The sequence below is a fragment of the Gallus gallus genome, chromosome 1 (genome assembly GCF_016699485.2).
Source record: "Gallus gallus isolate bGalGal1 chromosome 1, bGalGal1.mat.broiler.GRCg7b, whole genome shotgun sequence".
Lineage (NCBI taxonomy): Eukaryota > Metazoa > Chordata > Aves > Galliformes > Phasianidae > Gallus > Gallus gallus.
Window position 1 is genome coordinate 62,485,598 of NC_052532.1, and position 21,549 is coordinate 62,507,146.

Below are 21,549 nucleotides of genomic sequence, written 5' to 3' on the forward strand. Positions count from 1 at the left end.
CAGTAACGAGATGCATAACATGCCTGTCTTCACTCCATTTTTCAGAGCAAACCTTGCATGTTCAGACCTTTGCATGTTCTTTGCTGCCTTTTTTCTCAGTTGCTATAAGCTGGCCTGATGACGTAAAACATAAGATTGAGGCAAACACAACTCGACACAAAATATTATCATCACCTGGTAAACTGTGTGAGGAACGTGTGTGCTAAATGCAATCACAAGAAAGGATTCTGCTGGAGCACGTGAGCATGATGCCACACAAGTGAGAAAAGCCCAGATGGGGGAATGGGAGCATTTGGAGAGGGTGGAGGGAGCACGACTGTACATGCAGATGTGGGCACAACAGCACATGAAGGACATGTGGCTGCACACAGGATTGGTACGTGAGCACAGTGTGGAGAAACAAAAGTGCTTGTAGAATGATGTTTTCATACCGTATTTAAAACAAAAATTGTTGAAAACTCCATAACAAAGGAGGAAGACAAAGAGGCTAAAGTGGAAGCTAAAAAGGAAAGCTTACCAGAGAAGCTTCAACCTACCTCCAAAAAAGATCAGGTAACTTATAAACTGTTGATTTAGTTGTTGTAAGGAAACTTGAGATAAAAAAAATAAGGGGCCTATAACTGAATTTTGCTTGTACAGCAAAGTACTTAAACATGTGCTTCACTTCAAGAACATGAGTAATCCTGCTGAAATAAATAGATGAAGCTACCTATGTACTTAACATTAAGTATATGCTTAAGTATTTGGTTCTTTTGCGGCTTTAGAACCAATCTCTGTTTGTCTTAGAACAAATACTTCAGTCAAACTCACTTTTGTCAATAATGCAAGGATGGCTTGCACCTTAGGGATGAATTTTTCAGGACTGTATCAACTAATCATCCTTCCCTGGTTTCCTCTCACTTTACTGTGAACTTTTCCTCTGTGACTGAGACCTACTCTTAAAATAGTAATAATAATAATCTAGGCCCTTTGGCCACTTGAATATCTTAACTAATCATTTTCCCCAAAGCTGCAATATCACATGATATAAACTGTGCATACCCAAGATTCTTCTTTTGTTTTAAAGAGAAAATCTACAAAAATTACTGCATTGCATTTCCACTGTAAACACAGGAGCTGGTGCCATGGTGTTTAACTGTATGGTAAGTAATTAAGATTTGGGAACCATTTACTCTTCAGGTTACAGCCGACAAACAGGGAGCCATATTCAATGTGCTTTTGGGTCAGAGCCGAAGGTATCAAAATAGCCTCTGATCCTGATCAGACAATGAGACCAGTCAGGTTCTTGCAGGTTTGCACCGGTATGGGTTCAAAAACGTTCACGGGGCTCTTAAAGAGCTGCAACACAGAGATTTAGTGACAGGTAGTTTGTGCCTATCTGTCTGCCTGGGAGTGCTGATGGCTTCAGAGGATCTTCTCTATTGTCACTAGTTGTTGGAAAGCAACTTGATAGATTTAGAACATGCTGTAGAAGCCTAGCTCGCCCCCAGAGAGAGGTGAAGGCAAATCATGTCACAGGGTTCTAGGTCTGGTTACCTGACTTACCGTCCATATTTTTAGTAGAATGCAGATGAGATTGAAAAGATAATGTCATGAAGATGATTGGAAGAAAGGTTCCAAAGTGAGAGAGACTGGCAATGTGCTAAAATAGAAAGGGAAAGAGTTCAATGAGAGCTGCAAGATACATCAAAACAGTGCTTTAGAAAAACTTAACAGTCACTGTACTCCAAATGGCCAATTGCGAAACAAGAGGAAGGAACTGTGGAAAAAAATAAGGATTACATAAAAAAATATTCATATGACAGAATCAGCTTGTAATATTCACTGGTGCACATGATCTTTGAATATTACAATTCACTGTATGAAGAGGGCTATAAATATTTGACCACAAATGTTTTGATTTGGTGGTGGGGAGGGCTTGAGACACAATATCCTGCCTATGTTTGCCTGGAGCTCACTCAGCTTTTAGTGGAACTCCCATCATCCTTTTAAGACATGCCCACAAGATTGGATTTTCCAGGGAATTGTCCTGACTTTTGAAAGTGACTTGTGATTTTAGTTCTTCCATTTTTGGATGCTCAAGTTGAGACAATTTAAGGGAATCCCACTTCTGGTGCAGTGCTGAATGTCCATCCACTGAAAGGTGAAACTTGTGCACGCATATGAAGCTGAACTTTTGAAATACCCCGCTCAGTTTTGAAAATCTCAGTTGTTGCTTCTTAGCTTGTGAAGAAAAATCAACTATCTTGGGCTCCAAATAAAGTAATGATCGGGTTCCTATCTCCACTCCTTCCCATCATGCAAAGAGTAAAATTCAGTGAGACTTATTTTAGACGCATACATGCAATTAAGAGGATGGCAGTATACTGCAAACAAGATCCCTGAAGGAGCACTCTCTTCCCGTAACCAGATTTTGCTTTTGTAGCTGTGCAACACGAGCACATATCCATTCTTAATGTGACTAAAATCTGGCCCTCAAATGTCAGATTTTGATCAAACTAGCAAAAAAACCAAACCAAAACAAAAAAAATCTGTCTCCCTCTCTGAACTGCCCCACGATTTTGGATTCTCAAAACTGTCCTGGAAAGCTCATAAGAACAAGCTTTCTCATGATGTGAGACTCCTGGTATTTCCTGCTTCTAGTTTGGCTAGACGTGCTGCAACAGTTGCTTTTCTCATGGTATTTGGGTGTAGCAGTTCACTCTAAATGGAAGGCCTAGACCCAGATGCCCGCAGCTTTTAAGACACTGAGAAACTGAGTCCAAGTAAGAGCTCAGTGTGCCAAACGGTTCCAACCTCAATAATCAATCCCGTGTAGTGTGAAGTTGTTCAAGCTCTAGATTTAGAAATCTTGACTCTCAAATGTTAGCGTAAGAGCCCAACAGGAAAGACGTAGTATGGAGAAAGATTAAAATATAAACAATTTAGGTTGAAAATTAGCTAAGCAAAGCGTGATTTTGGCCATGTTCTCTCTTGACTTGACGCTCAAGATTTGAGGGAGCATGTGAATTGTTTTCAGTTCAGGTAGCACCACCCACCCGCTCCAAGTGGAATCAGAGCAGTCCTTTTTGCTAAATTCAGCAGAAACTGAATTGGCCTGTAATTCAGGAAGGCACTGAGACAAGGGAAAACACTTCTTCTGATGTCTTCCTCTGGAGTGGGACATAATGGTTTTCTGTTCCTGTGCTAATCAATCACAGTTCTGGCATTAAAGTTAGTAGGAGAATTATTGGACCTGAAAGCTGTGAAATATTTCTTTAATATCTTGTTTTATCATCTTTTTGCATAAGGGAGCCAAGCTGCATTAATGGTTTTCTCAAATGTGTGCATATTACCATAAATCCTGCTAGCTTCTGAAATGCTATTTCCTAACCTATTATTTTTTAAACTATATTGTTTTAATAGTAGTTTTCTCAGCAATTTCAATTAAGATGTAAGAGATATGACTCTCCCCAGTGGACTTCAATGCATCAGGCAACTGGAAGTATCAGCTTTTTAATAAGACTGAGAAAAGTCTTGATGAAAATCTCAGTAAAGGAAATCCTATGCTCTCCAAGTCCCAACACAGACATCCTGGTATTTGAGATCTTATAACAATCAGTATTGCTGTTCTCAGTATCTCCCTGAGCTAACAGGCAGCAGAGCTTTTTTGCTGCAAACATGTCACAAGCTAGAATCTTGCCCAGATTTCGGAGCACTCAAAAGTCATAGCTGTCCGGCAGCAAACGTTAGACTCAAAGAATAGCACTGGTTGTCTCAACTCGGCTCCTAGAAAACAGGAAACCTTTCCTTGGCGCAGCTAGCAATAATGGCCTTGCTTGCTAGCAGTCACAGCATCACAGCCAAAGAATGCATGGTCGTGGAAACTGAGCTCCCCTCCTGTCTGTCAGGGCTGTGATGCCAAGTTGCAGCTACAGCCCGTTGGCAGAAGCCTGTGGGGAATGTCTGTGCCGCTGCTGCCTGCTCTCAGGACAGAGCAGATGTCTCTGTGGGTTATGTCTAACATCCCTCATCGGTGGTAAGCTCACTGAAGCAGCATAACTGCTCAGTACTGATGTTCAATGTGTGCTGCCTCAGCGTGGTTTGCTGTAGGTTTTTATTTCCTGATGCCACATGGAATGCCACAAAAGTAGTTGTGCTGCAGACAGGACTGTTATGGAAATTATTTTTGCTTTTTAATTAGCAAATGGGATGGCAAGAGACGAGAGTATTTTTTTTTTCCTTTCCTTTCTTGCTGGCTTCCTCCAACTCTGTAGAGACAGGGAAAAGAGATATTTTGGGGATAAAGTTTTCCTATGCTGCTGTTGAAAGTTGATTTAGGCTGCTAGTTCAGCTAATTTTCATCGTGGGAATAATTCTGTCTGAAGACAAAGGACTTAAGTTAGTCTATATACCCCGCTTCTTGTCAGCATTCAACTATGAGCGTGCTGAGATCAGGCTGTTTCTGGTATTGGTAAATACTTCAAGCCCATAACTATAGGGGGATACTGAAGAATGAAATTCATGCAGTAAATATACTTGATTACTCTTAAAAATTATAGGGTAAAAAATTGTAAGGATAGGGAGAATTTTTGCTTTAGTGTTTCCAGAGAGAATGTTTGAGTGAACACTTGTTTCTTCATAGGATTGAATATTCAAGCCTGATAGCACTATTGGTGACCATCCTCTGACATGACTGTACTTTTTGTCAGAGTAACATACTCTGATACAGAGATCAGCTTTTTATCTTTGTCATTATTCCTTGTAGTACCGAGGCATCCACCTGCTGTGATGCTGGAAATGCTAGCTCTGTTCTGTTGGCATTCCCTTGCTGTGCTGCAGAATCATCTGCCTACATCCAAATAGCATGAGTTTTGTTCAAGCAAACTGGAGGTTATAAATGATTTCTATTGCTCCAGTGCCCTTAACCAAGAACATATGAAGAAGCCTAGCCCCAAAGAGTGTGCAGCCCAGGATCTTAATAGGCAGCATGTGAATGATACTACGGTGGAAGTGAGGAGGACTGAGGTGCCTAAGGAAGGTGCACTTACAGAAAGAAGATGTAGTAGCCAAGCCCCATGCTGCCACATGGGTAGCTGCAATAAACTTTCACAGAAGACTGGTTATTTTAGGTGTTTTCATTGTGAATTCAGATCAGGAAGGCAGGGTGATGGATGACCGTACTTTTAAACTGTAAAAAAAAAGTCTACTTCTGGCTTAAAGCACATGATCATTTTGAAGACAGTTGCTGAGTTAATCACTAATTCTTGTTCAAGGAATTCTTGTTCCTTGACTGTTATTGATAATGCCCCACTGTGACATTTTTTTCTCCTGTGATTTACGGTATCTTCTGAGCAGGTAAAAGACAACAAGGATAAAGAAAAAGCACCCAAGGAGGAAATGAAGAGTGTCTGGGATCGTAAAAGGGGAGTTCCAGAACAAAAGGCACAGAATGGAGAACGTGAACTCACTACCCCCAAACTTAAATCTACTGAAAATGCTTTTGGGTAAGTTCCAGCTAAGCACGCTGGTCTTTGTTTGTGTTAGAGCAGAGCAGGGGGCCTTCTTGGGGTCTTCGGTGAACAGCCTTGTAGCAGCTGTGTGCAAGACTTAGGTTGGCACCATCAGAGGAGGCTCTAGTGTTCACTGAGTACTTAGGTCTGATTTAAGGCTGTTGGTCAGTTTTCTAGCAGACTGCTCCCACATTGTTAAAGTGATAAAGCAAGGCACAGAAAGCAGATGTAAATAGAGCCTTGTTCCCTCAGTAGAAATGAGTGGCTTATTTTACTTTGCTGGATTTTTTCTTCCTTGAGGGACATTTCATTCTACTATCTGCACAGAGGCCAGTGATGACTGCATTCCAGATTTCGTGTTCCCTATTTTTTTTTTAAATTAAATTCAGCCTGAAATTGGATCTCAATAATTTTTAATTACACACTTGCTTTTAGTCAGAATGCACATCAGTATGAAGCACAGTTCAGTTGGTAACTCTTGATAGACAGACATTCTCTCTTGATTTCAAGGCAAACCTTGTAGTTAATGTTTTTGCTACAAAAGTGATATGTTTTCAGTTAGATGAGAAAATGTTCTTTTTTTTTTTTTGTTAGAATTCATTTTTTTTTCTTATGCACCTCTCTTTCTCTTGAACACTGGCACAGGCAAAGAAAAGGTTAAGCTCTACATGCACATTTAGAAATCTGTGTGGGGCAGGTGGATTTTGCTGTTATATCTCAGCATTCCCCTTGTGATCCTTCCGGGAAAATCAAACTTTCTCAAAATAAAATGCAGTTCAAAAGGCCCTGGGGACACCCTGACCTAAGGCCAAAAGACAGAGAGTCAGGCGGCACAGAGATGGAGTAGCAGGAAATGGTCCTTCCTTAGAACTATCCTGCATCATGACTGGGGTCACATCATCAATAACATGAGAAAAGATTTCTGAAAATATTTTTGTTGTGTTTTCATTTGTTTCACTTCCTGTGGGAGACAGGCCTTAGTGGCTTCATGTGGATTTGAGTTTCCACTCCTTTTTTTCCTTTTTTCTGTTTTTCTTTCATGATTTCCAAATGTGTGAAGAAGGATGTCTAACATAAGGCTTTGTTTGGAGCTTTCTTCTTGTTTTTGCATGAACACATCAGATACTTGTTAAGAAGCACTGTAACTTGGCTAACTCTCAGTGGTGATGACTGAGAACAAAATAGGGTCATGGAGGCTAAAGGAAAATCTTATCTGCATCTCATTTGTTCATGTCAGTCAGAAAGTTGCAGGAAAAAAAAAAGGCATTTTAGATCATTCATTTCTCATCTCCCCTCCCACTTGCCTTCCTCTCCATTCTCACACAGGAATGCAAAAGTGCTAAATATGAAGCAGTGCTTTTTTTTCCATGTTATTCTGACATTTTTCACTCCCACAAACCACTTCTTTCCTTTTCCTTCTTGTCTGAAAGCTGGCAACGGTCTTCATTTCTTAGCATCAAGGAGGTACTTATGAAATTCTTCCTCCACCCAGCATCTCAGTACTAATTTTTCATTGTTGACAGTAAGGAATGGAGATTCCCAGAATCTGTTGAGAACAGAGGATTTTGAGGAGGTGGAGGAAAATAAGGAGAATTACTGCCAGTTTATTGTTTCCTGTTTCAGATTACGCAGAACCAGAAGTGAAAGGCTCCATGAGAATAAAATTAGCTAGAAATCTGAAGTGTTCTCCTTTGTAAGGAGGACACTTGGGTCTTACAACAAAAATCCTAAGACTAGATTCTACCTTTGTTCTTTTACGAGTTAAAAGCTGGGAGTAGCTGTTGATTTCTTTGAGGTTGTCTGCACTGAAGTCACTAAGGATTAACCTTTTTTGTGTACTGGTATAAAACAGAGTGGTTATTTGTTAAGAGAAACAGGGCAAATGTTATCTTCTTGGTTCTTTTAATTTTGAGTGTGAAGTATTTGCCCTTGCAAGTGATACCTTTGTCATAGACTCATAGAATATCCTGAGTTGGGAGGGACCCATAAGGATCATTGAGTCCAGCAGCAGGCTCCACACAGGACCATCCAAAAATTGGACCATTATGTCTATTAGTAGTGATTTCTTGGATTTTGGGGGACCTGAAGATTGCAGGTCTGTCTGAGACAACGCAGGCTTCAGATAACAAGAACAATTAATTAATTAATTAATTAGGTTCCTGGGATGTTTGTTACAGAGATTGCAACCATGCAATGAAGCAGGAAAGCCTTTAAAAAAGCTTTTTAATGGCCTGGGCAGGATAGATGAATTGGATTTTTAGAAACACCTTGTGCCCCCTTAAGGTTCATGGGTGTCACGGAGTTACCTAGATAGATCTGTGCCCGTGACAGGGGGCCGGTAGGCTTGTGGGCCCCCCTCCCCCTTCACTTCCCGAGAAAAACGAAGCGGTGGCAACAATCTAAGAAGGAGAACTTATTTTACTAACTATGATGTTGAGATGCAAGATGACACGATACAATACAATCTAATTGGGAGTAAGTATAATAAACCAAATGGAATGAGGGAGAGAGAGCGAAAGAGCGATAGAGAGGGAGAGAGAGAGAGAGTGAGAGAGTTTCCGAAACCGAAAGCCTTACTTGATGAAGGCGCCCGGCTTGGAAAGCACACCCACTCCTCTCCCGGCAGCAAGCGAAAGTGAAGAAGCACCGCGCGCAACCAGATGACGTATCTTCCGTGATGTGTCTTCCTTCTCTGACCGTGAGGTCCTCTGGGATACGTAGTTCTTCTCTTTTGTCCATGATGTTATGATGTGGAATACCAATAGCGAAGTTACAAAACCATGACAATGGGTTTTTGTCATCTCTGCAAATGGTATTAGAAATATTTCAGGCTAAACACCCAAAAACATACCTCAAACCACAGGAGCTGGTCCTCACTTTGTTCTTTGAACAACCTAAGTGAAAATTAAAATAGTTTCCAATGTTTTCTCTCAGTGTTTTAGTTTTATGTATTTATATCTTTTTATTAAAAAGGGACTTGAGTTCCTTTCTCCAATTATACATCACTACCTGATGCAAACCCTTATTAGTAACTACTCAGAACTACATGATGCTTATGATGTAGCGTGATTTTATGGCTCTACTTCAATGGATTAAGTAATTCCATGGCAAAAGCACATTCAGGATAAGGACCTAGAGCAGAAAAGGATTGTGATAAGGTGATATTAGGGAAATATATACTATGTAGCTGTAACTCTAGAAAATCAGGTGTGAGAATGCCCTGGGGATACATAAGTTCACATACCTCTGGGAATTTTTTTCCTTTAGCGCTTTGCTTTGTGGTGTTATACATAGAAAAGACTTTCTAAAACCAAATAAACACATTACAAAATAAATGTCAGGTCTTACCACATTGGTGTTGAACTTTCACAGATGAAGTACAACAGCTGATATTCATATCACAATGTCAGTTTGGTTATGCTGTTTTACCATATGTGTTTTTAGTAATACAATTTCTAAATGATACATTCTGCCCTGCTGCAGCTGAGTTTCTTCCCAGTCAGTAATACCACGTGAGGGAAGAATATTCTGTGTTAGCAGATCCTATTGCGATATTGAAACCACAGATAATTCAGCTCTGATCCTACAATCTGTTTTATATGGCTAACCCCATCTAGATGAGAGATCTATCTGAATGAAGAGTGCCTTTGCAGGATTGGGTGTGATTCAGCAGACTGCAAATTTATGTATTTGTTCTTCATGTTGTCATCTTTAATCTCATCATCTCTAACAGTTATTGTTATTTTTGGAACACTTGATTTGTTCCGTCTTGTGGCATTTAATTCCACAACACTGTGGTTCCATTAATGAAGTCATTAATATCCAACTTTTCTAAATGTCAACAGGACAGAGTAGAAAGATCTTAAAAAAAAATAAAAAAATAAAAAAATCAGTAAGTACCTTCCTTTTCTGTATCCCTGTGAATAGCACACTCATACCTCTGTGGTACCTATCTCCTTGTCAGCAGTAACACTAAATACGCTCAGGGAGTAGGCGTTTGGCTAAACGCTGTTGTGGTAATTGTTTAACTGGGTGATATTATCTGACTCTGTTGAAAGTACACACTTCACCTATACAGATACTCTTCCCCCAACCCCTCACTCCTTGTATTCTTTCTTTCTGTCTCTCATATCAGAGTTGGTTGGAAAACTTCTGGTTTTCTCCTGTGGAAAGTTGCCATTAATAAATAATTTCCACTTCCTTAATTAGTGTCATATTTTCCCTGGAAAACATCAGCGAAAGTTCTGATGAACCTTTCTATTCATACAAGTTTCTGATTCCAAGTGATAGGTGCTTTAGATTACATAGGAAAGTTTTTAGGCTTTTAAAAGCATTTTAGGTTTTGAAACAGTGCGAGTCTCACCACTCTGTTTCCTTCTATATCTGGTTTGGTCACCAAAGATACTTGCTAGGAAAATGGCCACGCAGTCCACCTTTCACCAGCCCAAACAGTTGGAAGTCACAAGGTACCAAATCTGAACTATACAGTAGCTGAAGTAGGACAGTCCAGCCAAGACTGGCAATGTGCTTGTGTCTTCAAACTGGTATGGGCCTGGTGTTATCATGTTGCAAGAGAAAGATCGTCTTCTTCTCTGGCCTGACCCCAGAAGTTTGAGCCCCAGGCTTTGTTGGCATTGTGATGCAGCAGTTGATTGTTGGTCTGGGTTCTGGGAGATCCAAAAGGATTGCCCCTTTTCTATCCCAAAAGATGGTGCACATCACTTTACCCGCTGAGGGCTGCATCTTGAACATTTTACTTGACGGGGAATTCAGATATTGCCACTGCATGGACTGCTGTTTTGACTCTTGCTTTTAGTGGTAACACCATGCCTCATCACCAATAATGTTGTGATCCAGGAAACTGTAGTCTTCAGCCTAGTGTTTATCAGTAGTTCCTGACAAACTTACATATGGTGTTCTTTCTGCTCTTGTGTGAGAATTCTTGGGACCCATTTGAGCAAACCTTGCAATATTCCAACATTGCTGCCATCGTTTCTAAGGCACTGAAACTGCTATTCAGCTCCATAAACGGTTCCTTGGTCTGATTTGTGCGAATGAGCTGATCAAGACACGCTTCACTTTGTGAGGTGACTACTGTGCATAGCTATCCAGAGTGTGGCTTGTTTTTCATGTCATTGTCTCCACAGTTGAAATGCCCCACCCACCGCCTCACTGTGCTCACGTCTACTATTTGGTTTCCAGAAGTGTTCAACGAGCACCAGTGAATGTCAATGGGTGCCATTTTTTTTTCGCATGGAGGAATGTGGTGGCACCTTTGCTTTATACGCATTTCCATGTCAGATGCCATTTTGACAGACTGCCCTTCTGCTGCCATCTGTCACACGGCTGCAGAATGTAATGGAATATTGTCAGGAAGGTTCAACGTCTACTACCGTTCCAGCAAAACCTGCCTGTGACATTGTAGGTCAACATCTTAAAATAGGAGGCATTCCTTTCAGAGCAGCCCTTGTATCTCCTCATGGAGATGCAGATAAGATGCATCTTGCTGATGTTACCTGAGATATTGAATATGTAAAGCTTAGTTGTTGAGTTTTGATGAAAATGGAAGTGGCCTGAGATCTCAGGCAGGGTTGTCCAGCCCCTGTCTCAAGTGCATGAGTGTGCTTCCTCACTGGCAGTGGATGGGAGACATGCTCCTCCAAGTGTCCCAACCTACCTGGCTCCTACCCCAAATGCTTTGAGTTTGATGGAGTTTACAAGGAGCAAAAGGTCTTATAAGGAGTGTCTTTGTGTTGCTGGGGAATGAAGGGCATCAGGTTGGCTCTGGCCAGGAAGGGAAAACTTGTGGTGCATTACCTTGTCTTTCCTTTCTTTCCCAGACGCTCCAACTTGAAAGGAGCTGCAAATGCTGAGGCTGGCTCCGAGAAGCTGAAGGAGAAACAGCAGGAGGCAGCTGTGGAGCTGGATGAGCTGAAGAAAAGGCGGGAGGAGCGCCGGAAAATCCTGGAGGAAGAGGAGCAGAAGAAGAAACAGGAGGAGGCTGAGAGAAAAATCAGAGAGGAGGTAAGTATAAAGGACCAAGTATTGCTCTCTGATTTTAATTTCTCGTTGTAACTCCTTTGCTTCCTCTCACCTCGGATTAGATGGTAACTCTTTACAACAGTATCTGTACAGTACTGAGGCCTTTAGGCAAAGAAGTTAGTGAGGCTGGACATGGATGAATCTTCATTTAGCAAAAGGGAAGAATGATACCATGGGAGACTTACACGTAGGTGAGGAAGGAGTATGTGACAGTAAAGGCAAGACCGAACTCAAACATACAAGCCAATGTGTGCTTCTCCTTCATGAACCTGATACTGCCTGAAGTCTGTGTGGGGATTTGCTGCTGGACTTTGCTTCAGGTTTTGTCCTTTGTTTGTTTGGATCGTGTGTTTTACCAGAATGGCTGTTTCTTAGCCCATGTCAGGAGATGGTCTATCACAATGGATAGACCATATCTCAAATATGCCATGGACGTTAAAATTATCCCATTCCTCTAGCCTAGAAATTTAACTGCAAGCATGCTGTATTTCGTATCAGTCAACCACATCACATAGATATTCTAGTGAGAACCCAAGGTAAAACATTCAGGATACCAAGAAAAACTGCAGTTCTAGCCTCAAGGAAGACAAGGCTCTAATAATGTCTTAATTAGTCAGGATGCCATCTACAGCAGCTGCATATTTATACTCTTTTTGGATAACATTTTGGAGACTCTTATAGCCACAGACTTCTTAATTTATTTTCAGTGTCTCTTTGATGTTGCACAACTTGAATTAGAAAGGATGTGGCAAAAATTCATCTGCCGCAGATGAACTGGAATGCTAATGTTATATACAGTTACGATGGGCAAGATCTCATTAGGAAGATATTTTTGCCTGTTTAAATATTGAGTACCCAAGCACATCTGTTTGCTTGTGCTTCCTTTGCCAAGGGACTTTATAAATAGAATTCTAAAATCTCTGGTGCATCATTAAGGAATCTTACTTGTTTGGAAAACAAATGGTGGAAGAATAATAATAGTGCTAGTAGATAAATGCAAATTGCTTTAACATGCTAAGCGCTTTACAGTAGAATTAAATAGATGCTGAAATTGCAGAGTGACTTACTGTGTGAAGAAAGACTCTGCTAACCAGCACTCACAGTGGTTGTGCTTCAACTTGCAGCTCTGAAAGTAAAAACTCATGTTGTCTCTCTGGAGGGAAAACTATTAGCGTTTCATCTTCACTTTTTGAGCATCTATCAATTTTTTCCACATGAAATATTAACCTTGTCACAATTGCTAGGGAAGATGGAGGGAGAAACAGTACAAAGGTGAAACTTGAGGGTACAGAGAAACTGAATTTGGGAAGCAAAATGAGACCGTGGGATTTTTTGGTTCTTACACCAGTTTAGACAAATAGTAGTTGGTACAAGCTGGTTGACTAGTTCACTTGAAAACCTGTTTGCAGGTTTTTTCAGCTAATCTAAGTGTTCTTCAGAAATAATTTTTAATCCAGATACCATTATGAAAATTTAACATTAAGTTTCTGAAATTGTGTTCTTAGTGAAATAATGTTTCTATAAATGTGCTTTGTTCTCTGTAAATGACACTATTTGACGGTAATTCTGATGACATCACTGTGAGGAGAGATTAAAGGAGCATGGAGTAATTGTCTTCTTCACTTAATACTATGATGTCTTGTCACCGGTACGTTACTAGCATTCAGTCAGCATTCACTGGCTAGCATAAAAAATGTATTCTTAGATAATCTGATAAATTTTTACAGGACAGCAAAGCGTTGTAATGGTGATGCAGTTTCTGAAAGAATAAATTAATTCCTTTTAGGAGGAAAAGAAGAGGATGAAGGAAGAAATTGAAAGGAGAAGAGCTGAAGCTGCTGAGAAACGTCAGAAAGTGCCAGAAGATGGCGTATCTGAAGAAAAGAAGCCATTTAAATGTTTCAGTCCTAAAGGTTCATCTCTCAAGGTAACCTCCCTGCTAACTTCTGTATAGTATCAAAAACCTAATGGGTGTTGTAGTCCAAACCAACTACCCAACACCACAACATTGTGGAAATACTTGATATCATACATGGGCCAATGCTTTAAAATAGGTCTTAGCCTAAAGCCTGCAGCTGAAAGGCTTCATTCATTGGCATGATTGAAGATGAGAGACCCTTTCTAAAAACTGTCTAGCCTGGGAGTTACCCGGTAGTGTCAGTAATGTCCAAAAAGGTTCATCACCTTCAAGAGGAAATTATTTTGGGAACTGAGACATGTGTTACTATGGTAATTTCTCAGTTTATTATAGAACTGATTTGTGAGCTGGGGCAGAAAAAATCACAAATGTTCTTTGTCTTCTTCCATATCCATGACTACTTTCTTCATTGCCACATTATTTTGTCTTTTAAGTATATTCAGCCTAAGTATCATTAGTTGAAACTGTCTCATATGGGAGGTCTATGTTATGCATAATCCCTCTGAAACAATGTCTGGAAATACTGTGCTCAATTTCATTTTCTTACATAATATTTAAAACCAAAACAAAACCTTCTCTTGCTGCAGGAATTTCTAAGTGGTCTTCTGTGGCCTGTATTATTTTGCATGTCAGATAAATCATTGAAATGATCTTTCAGCATGGAAGAGAAATCTTGGTCCCAGTGAAATTATTGGGAATTTTGTTTTGGTATTTATTCTAGTCTCTTTCTCAGCTCAGGCCCAAATTACAGATCTGTTTATCATTTTGACCTGTCTTTTTCTTTTTTTTTCCTTTTGAGGTATTAGTCAAATAAAAATCCAAAATGTCTGTCATAAAGGTCCATTTAGTAGGCCCAAGGAGGAAAAAGAACCAGGCAGGAGGTTTTCAGGTAGAAGCTTGCATCAGACCATAAATTGGGTCTGCATGGGATGAAGAAATGCCATTCATGAGTGGCAAGCTGCATTTTGTCAGAATGACATTTCTGCTTACAAAGTTCACTCTTCAAACTGACGTTGAGCTTCAGCCCTATATGGTTTTGGATCCTGTTCCAGCAAATACAGTGGCCAGATACTTTTGGCTGGACTTGGCTTTGACTCCTCAGGCACATCTGAACCTGAAATTTGAGGACAGAACACATACAGCTGTAAATGAAGGTTGCCAAGCTTCACAACTCTATCCTATTAGATAAACCTGGTCTTGCAATTTTGGTTGCAAAAGACTGTGTCAGGAATGGACACTATAATTGCACAGCTTCTTCCCAGTCCTCCTGAGAGGGCTTCTTTTTCTTCCTTCTGTTTATTAAGATGCCTTTTATGACATACATTTGGAACCTTAGTTCACAGATGACTCAGAAGAGAGAAAATCATACTTGAAAACGCATAATAGCAAGATACAGACCATAATTTTGGGGAGAGTGGGACAAAACAATGAATTTGGCAGGAGGTTCATAGCTTTCACAGAACTTTTGGATTGATGCTACTAAAAGTATTTTTAGAGGAAAGCTGGGATGTTCCAAATGTTAAGCATTTGAGGTTCATTTTTCATGACGGTAATTGCTGCTGTTTTTATAGCTTGATAGCTAGAAGATTTTTTGTTTTGTTTTGTTACAAAAACTGATATATGTGAGTCTGTGCACACTTTTCTTTCTCTCAGTTTCTCTGGAAATTGGTGATACTGTACATATTTCAGTCTGGCATCTGTGGGTGGCCAGAATACGTATGTAATACTGTTGACCTTCATGCCCAAAACTCTTTCTTGGCCTTCTGTGGTCAGTACCTGAGGAGAAAATAATCTAGTTTTAATAACCTGATGCCAAACTCCAGTTTTTAGAAAAAAGTATTTGTCATCACCTTTTGTTTGGACAGACTTCTCCAGCTGGCCTACCCTGGTCAGTGTAGAGCCTTTTCATTTGGTTGTTATATGCTGACCAAGTTATCTTTTGACTGGTAAAGCATCTGGCACATATTTTTTCCCTTGATAAATGTATCCTCTTGTTAGATGTGTTGTGAGTCATGTGAGAGCTATAAATGCTCAATTGTGGGTGGGCCGTTAGAATTAAGAAAGAAAAAAATGAGGTTCAATATTAGAAGACTGTATGATGCATGCGCACATTCTGGCTTCTCCTAGATCTTTTTCTCCTGTGTTCTTTCTAATGTGGTAAACTTTAGGGAAGAAAAAGAAGTTCCTAGGAATGACTTAGACGAAGAGAGCAGAATGTGTTTTTTACCAGGTGGACACAAGAACAAAGGAAAGAAGAGAGAGAGGCTGAAAACAGTATGGTACATTATCATCTTATGGATGGGGCATTAATTCATCAAGCAAGGCATGGAATAGCATAATGAGCAGACTCAGAATTTAGAGACCAAGATGTACAACTCATCTTCATGTACTACATAGCTCATGGATGCACATACGTAAAGATACAAACAAGGACTAAATATCAATACATGTATTTAGAAAGTACTACTGTGATTATCTAGTTTGGCCTATAACAGATCACTGTCTACAAGGTTCTGAACAACTCCTGCAGAACCACATGGAGTACCACAGGTGGTTGCTGTCATGATCAAAACGAGAGTCTGAGATGTGGGATGGAATAGAGCTCTGCTGGCCCTAGATGCTAGGTGAATTTGAAGTGAACGGAATAGGAAAGCAGATGTAGCGTTGACTGACATGGCACCTTCAGGGACTTTGCCAGTTAGTTTTAGGGGAGTTGCAAGTGCTGGAGCCTGTGCAGCACGGAGTCTTTCCAGGGAGGGCACAGGGGCTGTGTTCTTTCAGAGGGGGCAGTCAAGAAGGAAGGATACAAAGTAAATATAGACTAGATTCATTCCTAGTTTAGGGGCAGAGCAGCTTGGATTTATTAAGTCTGTGGATTCCCTATGGGCTCTAGCTGCAGTACCAAACCTCTGTGCTGCCTCTGCTCTTTTTCTCTTTCTCTCTTTTTATTTCTTCTTCTTTTTTTGGTCTTCATAAGAACAAAGGAAAGGGTCTCTGGAACAGCCTTTGCTGCTCTCTCATCCCACTCTACCTCATGCTCTCTCTAGTTTATTTCTCAAAAATGGTGCTGCAGTAGAATGAGATTTCCTGCCTACTCATTGTGTTCCTTTCTGTTTTAGAGATGTTAATTTCTCATGTTTTCTTTTGGAAAGAGCGTCACTGACATCTTGTTCTCTAGTTCAATCAGGAGAGAACAGGATATTTCAGTACTGATTCTCCTCTGGTGATGGTGGGAAGCTCCACCACTACAGAAATGCAGAAGCAGTTAGGTACTGAGGGGAGGAAGCGGCAGCAGGATGCCAGGGGCCTGGAGATATCTCTTGCTTTTGCTGCAGACATCTTCTGCCATGCATGGACTGATATGGCAGCCAGCTTTCCACAAGGCAGCACTGACAACTAAGTAAGAAACAGGACTCTTCAGGCTTGAGATTTTTATTTTTTTTAAAGACCCGTCTGCTCATATCTCATTGTTGCTCAATACCTGAGAACTGGAGCACTGACTGGAAAGAATTAGGCTCTGCTCAATCAGTGCTTTCTAGGAGATGATCTGTTCTTGTGGCAGGAAAACAGCGGGGCAAGGGCAGGATTTGTGATGCTTGTTTTTCCCTTCTTTGCTGCTGAAAGCAGCACTATACTTCCAGGTAGACTGGAGTAAGTTGGCCCATTCTGCACAGATGATGCTGATAGTAGGGAAAAAAGCCCAACAGTGCTTAAAGAAGCAAAAAAGAATGGGAGGCAAGGCTCAGGAGAAGTTATTTACTCCCAGAGAGTACCAGCTATCACATGGAGTGGACTTCCACCAAGTTCTTCTACCTCTGAGACATGAGATGAAATTATAAGAAAGGGATTTCTGTTTTTATGTGTGTTTCTTCTTCCCTCTCTTTCTCGACCCATTTTTTTTTCTGAAAATAATTTTTCAGTATGTCAGTTTACAGTAAATCTTGTTGCATAGTATCCAGTACACAATTTTAAATTCCTAATAATCATTTAAAAACTATGCATGAAACAAACATTACTGGAAATATTTAGATGGTACGTGTTTCCCATGTCATTGGCTCAAACTGTGTATTAACTCATTCCTTTTTCATTCAGTTTCTGTTCTTGGAGGATGTACAGATGGAACAGAGCACACTTTGACTCCCACACTTGAACTGGATTTTTAATAAGCAAGCAACTTCTTGCACAATCAGAGATCAAAATGCATCTATAAAATATTTAATGTGTATAAACGCATTCCTATATTGTTGTGTAACATCTTGCTTAATTTATTTCTTTCCACCTGTGTGTGCTATCCTTGTTGAGAAAGGCCCCAGTCAGCTGTAAGACTGTTTTGCGTTTATGTCCATTGGTGGTTACTGCCATGATTAGGGTACTTTGAAGCACTTTGTGGGACGGGAACCATGGTGCAAGTTACTGCTTTGTAGGGATGCAATTAAATGGCTGGGTGCTTTTGTTGACACACAGCTATCATCAAGCTGTAGGCAGGAGCTAGTTCCTAGGCAGGAGAGAGTTTCATTTCATCCAAATTTACCAGCAGAAGAGAAGGTGTCCATCTAAGCATTGTGTTGTCCAGACTAGGCTTATTTTGGCAGTTGATAGAGTGAGGAGTCAGCCTTGTTGGACAAGCAGGTCCATCTTCCTTAGGGTGAGATCTTCCGTCTCTCCACTGACTACAGAGGGTAAAATGAGTAGTTTGGACTAAATGCTAAACTTTCAAGCAACCAAGGTAAGGTGGGAGAGATGCTGCATGAGATCCCATGTTCTTTTTCTCTGTTGATACTTTAATTAGAGACTGACAGGTTGACTTTTTGGAGTATGTGTGTTTTGTGCTAGAGGTATGGAAAGTATTCCATGGTGACAAAACGTAGTTCCAAAGCGTTTAACAAGATTCTTTTTATTTCTTGATCTCAAATTGAGGAAACACCTTACCTTTTGTGATAATCACCTTGCGTTCCCTGTTTGTCTTACAGATCTATTTTGTAATATTGTTCACTGTATGTGTCAAACTTAAAATTATTTGCATGGAGTTTGTGTTCTGTGCATGGTAGTATATAACCTTTAGATATTGCTGTGCAGTCTAAATTTGAGCTCTATTTGAGCTGTATGCTGAATGAATTTGTGTGCACAGGTGTGTTTGCAGTATATTCCTCTGTGCTTTGCATGTGTCTCTGTGCATGCAGAGCTTTGAGGCAAATGTTCTATAAAACAAGCCCTTATGTAAGTGTGCAGAAAACATGTTACCCATCCACACAAGGCACATGCTTCCTCAGGAAGAGGATCATGTCCAGCTCTCACGGCAACTTCCTAACTACTCTCCTGTTTACCTTAATTTGTGGTTTGCTTCCCCATCCTCCTGTTTTGAGCAGTTCCCAGCCAATTTTTGGTACTACGGCAAGTGCTCAGAGCACCGTTGTTTCCAGAGGGCAAGGAATAATTCCATGTCTTTTTAATTAGACCTCAGTAATTCACGTCCCTCTTCCCCATAGGCTGTTCTCCTAGTGCCCATGCCAGCCGGGTTTTCCTGCTGTATAGAAATGTCTCTCCTTTAAGAACATAAGAAGTTTCTATAGACTCTGGTGCTTAGCTTATTTAAAACAGCTTTTAAGATCTGTCCCCTTTGTAAGACTCCAAGTAGAATCTGAGTTGATCTGAACTAGAAGATGCTGTAAGTGATTTATAGTGTAGTTACCTGGAGCTCTGGTTCTTTGGGATATTCCTTATCACTCTTTCTACAAGCCAGTGTTTCATTGATGCAGCTGGGGGATTTACCCCTGCATGCAGAAAACGGGAGAAACCAACAGCTCTCGTTGATACAACACATATTTTGGTTACTGCTGTTTATGGCCCAGAAATCAGTGCTTTGGGAAACTTTTTGTACTATACCCTAATTGAGGTGATGTGTTTTAACATCATAAATCCACCTGGTCGCTTTAAATCAAATAATTTACTTGCTTTATTGCAACGCGGACTATGTTTCCTTCGGGAAAAACTAAGTTGCTCACTGTGAGGATGGAAGGGGAAGAGCTGCCCATCTGCATCCCTGTGTGTGCATGGGTGCTGCTGTGCTCTGCTGCTCCTCTCCGGTGTATTGCTGCCATCTTGTGAGAGTGAAGTGAAACAGCTGGTGCATGTTCAAGCAAAAGCCCTTCTTTCTGCTACGGACTGCATCGAGATCTGTTATTGGTAACTAAAACTCTATAAATTACTCTGTAAATTGTATGCATTTGTTAAAACTTTAGATGTGCTTTCGAGATGGATGTGATGCTCTCTGGAGAGTTCTTCCAGTTGCTTATTGGGCAAATTCTACACTGATGTGAAACACCTGACTTTTTGGTCATATGATCTAAAGAAGGAAAACATGCATGCCCTTTGGTGGGATTGGTGTATGACTGACGAGTCTCATACAGCCTTAATGCCAAACGGCACCGAGGAGAACCTTGTAAAGGAAGGGCTCTCATTGCCGTACTTTGAAGGCAGGAGTGCTGCAGGAGTCACTGTTAAAGTGATTTGAGAATGGACAACAGATACTGAGAACAGGGAATCCCTAGGAGTATGACCAGGCTGATTAATAGTCATTTCTATCCCCTGGAAATCTATTCTATATCCTGGAAATGCTATGATATTTTCCTACACATGGAACAGAAAATAATGATGAAATGTAAGATACCAGTTGTACAGTAGCAGCTGGTAGATATTGACTCAACAGTGACACTGCTGAATGTGAGCAGTCTGATGGCTTTTTTTTTTTTTTTTTTTTTTTTTTTTTGAATTGTTGATGTCTTGAAAAAACATGCATGAGAAAGGGTACACGGCTGAGCTCCAAACCTGGACAAGTCTGATATCTCTCAGACAAACTTTATTAAATTTGCCGTCTCCCTCAGGAGGTATATACTTGCTCTTGTGGAGGAGATTAGTGGAAATTTAGCAGAGATTTTGTGAGTATCAACACCTTTCATAAGGACAGAGCACAGCCCTGCAGAAAAGAACCTGGGAGTACGAGTGGATGGCAAGCTGGATATGCCCCAGCAATGTGTCCTCACAGCCCAGAAAGCCAGCTGTGTCCTGGGCTGCATCAAAAGAAGCGTGGCCAGCAGGTTGAGGGAGGTGATCCTGCTCCTCTATTCTGCAGTGGTGATACCTCACCTGGAGTACTGCATCCAGATGTGGAGTCCTCAGTAAAGGAGAGATGTGGACCTGCTGGAGCATGTCTAGAAAAGGGAAATGATTCAAGGGATGGAACACCTCCACTAAGAAAATAGGCTGAGAGCTGGAGCTGTTTCAAACTAAAAGGGGAGATTTTGATTGGATATAAGGAAAAAATTTTTTACTCTAAGGATAGTGAAGCACTGGAGCAGGTTGTCCAGAGAGGTTGTGGATGTCCCATCCCTGGAGGCACTCAAGGTCAGGCTGGACGGGGCTATGGGCAACCTGATCTACCTGTGGGTGTCCCTGTTCACTGCAGGGGGGTTGGACCAGATGATCTTCAACAGTCCCTTCCAACTTAAACAATTCTGTGGTTCTATGAACTTCTTTCTCTTTTCCCTTTCTGCATTGCTGATTTAAACTCTTATTATGAATGAAACACTGAAGAATACACGTAATACAAACACATCAATGCAGAAAATTATATCCACTCCTAATGCATCTGTTGAGGCTTCCAACTAGAAATCTCTGTGTGTGTCTGTGGTGATTTCTGTTGGAACTCATCTCGTTTAGATTGATCTTTTGCCATTTAAAATGGTGTTTTATCCTGGCCTGGTACAAGTCGCCTATGTATTGCCTTTAAATTTGTAACTCTTGTTTCTTTCTCTTCCAGATAGAAGAACGAGCAGAATTTTTGAACAAATCCGCTCAGAAGAGGTAAAAAAAAAAAAACAAAAACAGATTGTAGATTTGGTCAAAATGTTTAATCAGAGTAAGTAACAATTTATTTCTCTTTTCTGCTCCCTGAAGTGGTATGAAACCTGCCCACACGACAGCAGTTGTCTCAAAGATTGACAGTAGACTTGAGCAATATACTAGTGCAGTTGTGGTAAGTTAATTCCAGGACACAATGACTTCATTTACTAATGGCTTTTGGGCTTTAATAATCACCCT

The 21,549-nt window shown here is 40.6% G+C and overlaps 1 protein-coding gene across 24 annotated transcripts in view; it reads left to right on the forward strand.

The window, feature by feature from the left end:
• CALD1 (caldesmon 1) overlaps nt 1-21,549 on the forward strand; it is a 184,427-nt gene that overhangs the window by 154,497 nt on the left and 8,381 nt on the right. For 13 of the 24 annotated variants that reach the window (NM_001396086.1, NM_001396084.1, XM_046939810.1 and 10 more), the window contains 5 exons: nt 5,338-5,486; nt 11,333-11,516; nt 13,321-13,461; nt 21,269-21,312; nt 21,406-21,484. In NM_001396086.1, the coding sequence (NP_001383015.1) occupies nt 5,338-5,486; nt 11,333-11,516; nt 13,321-13,461; nt 21,269-21,312; nt 21,406-21,484 (597 nt within the window). Of the gene's footprint in view, nt 1-471; nt 553-5,337; nt 5,487-11,332; nt 11,517-13,320; nt 13,462-21,268; nt 21,313-21,405; nt 21,485-21,549 lie in introns of all 24 variants that reach the window. The other 11 variants (NM_001396085.1, NM_204158.2, XM_046939671.1 and 8 more) reach the window with 1 other exon arrangement.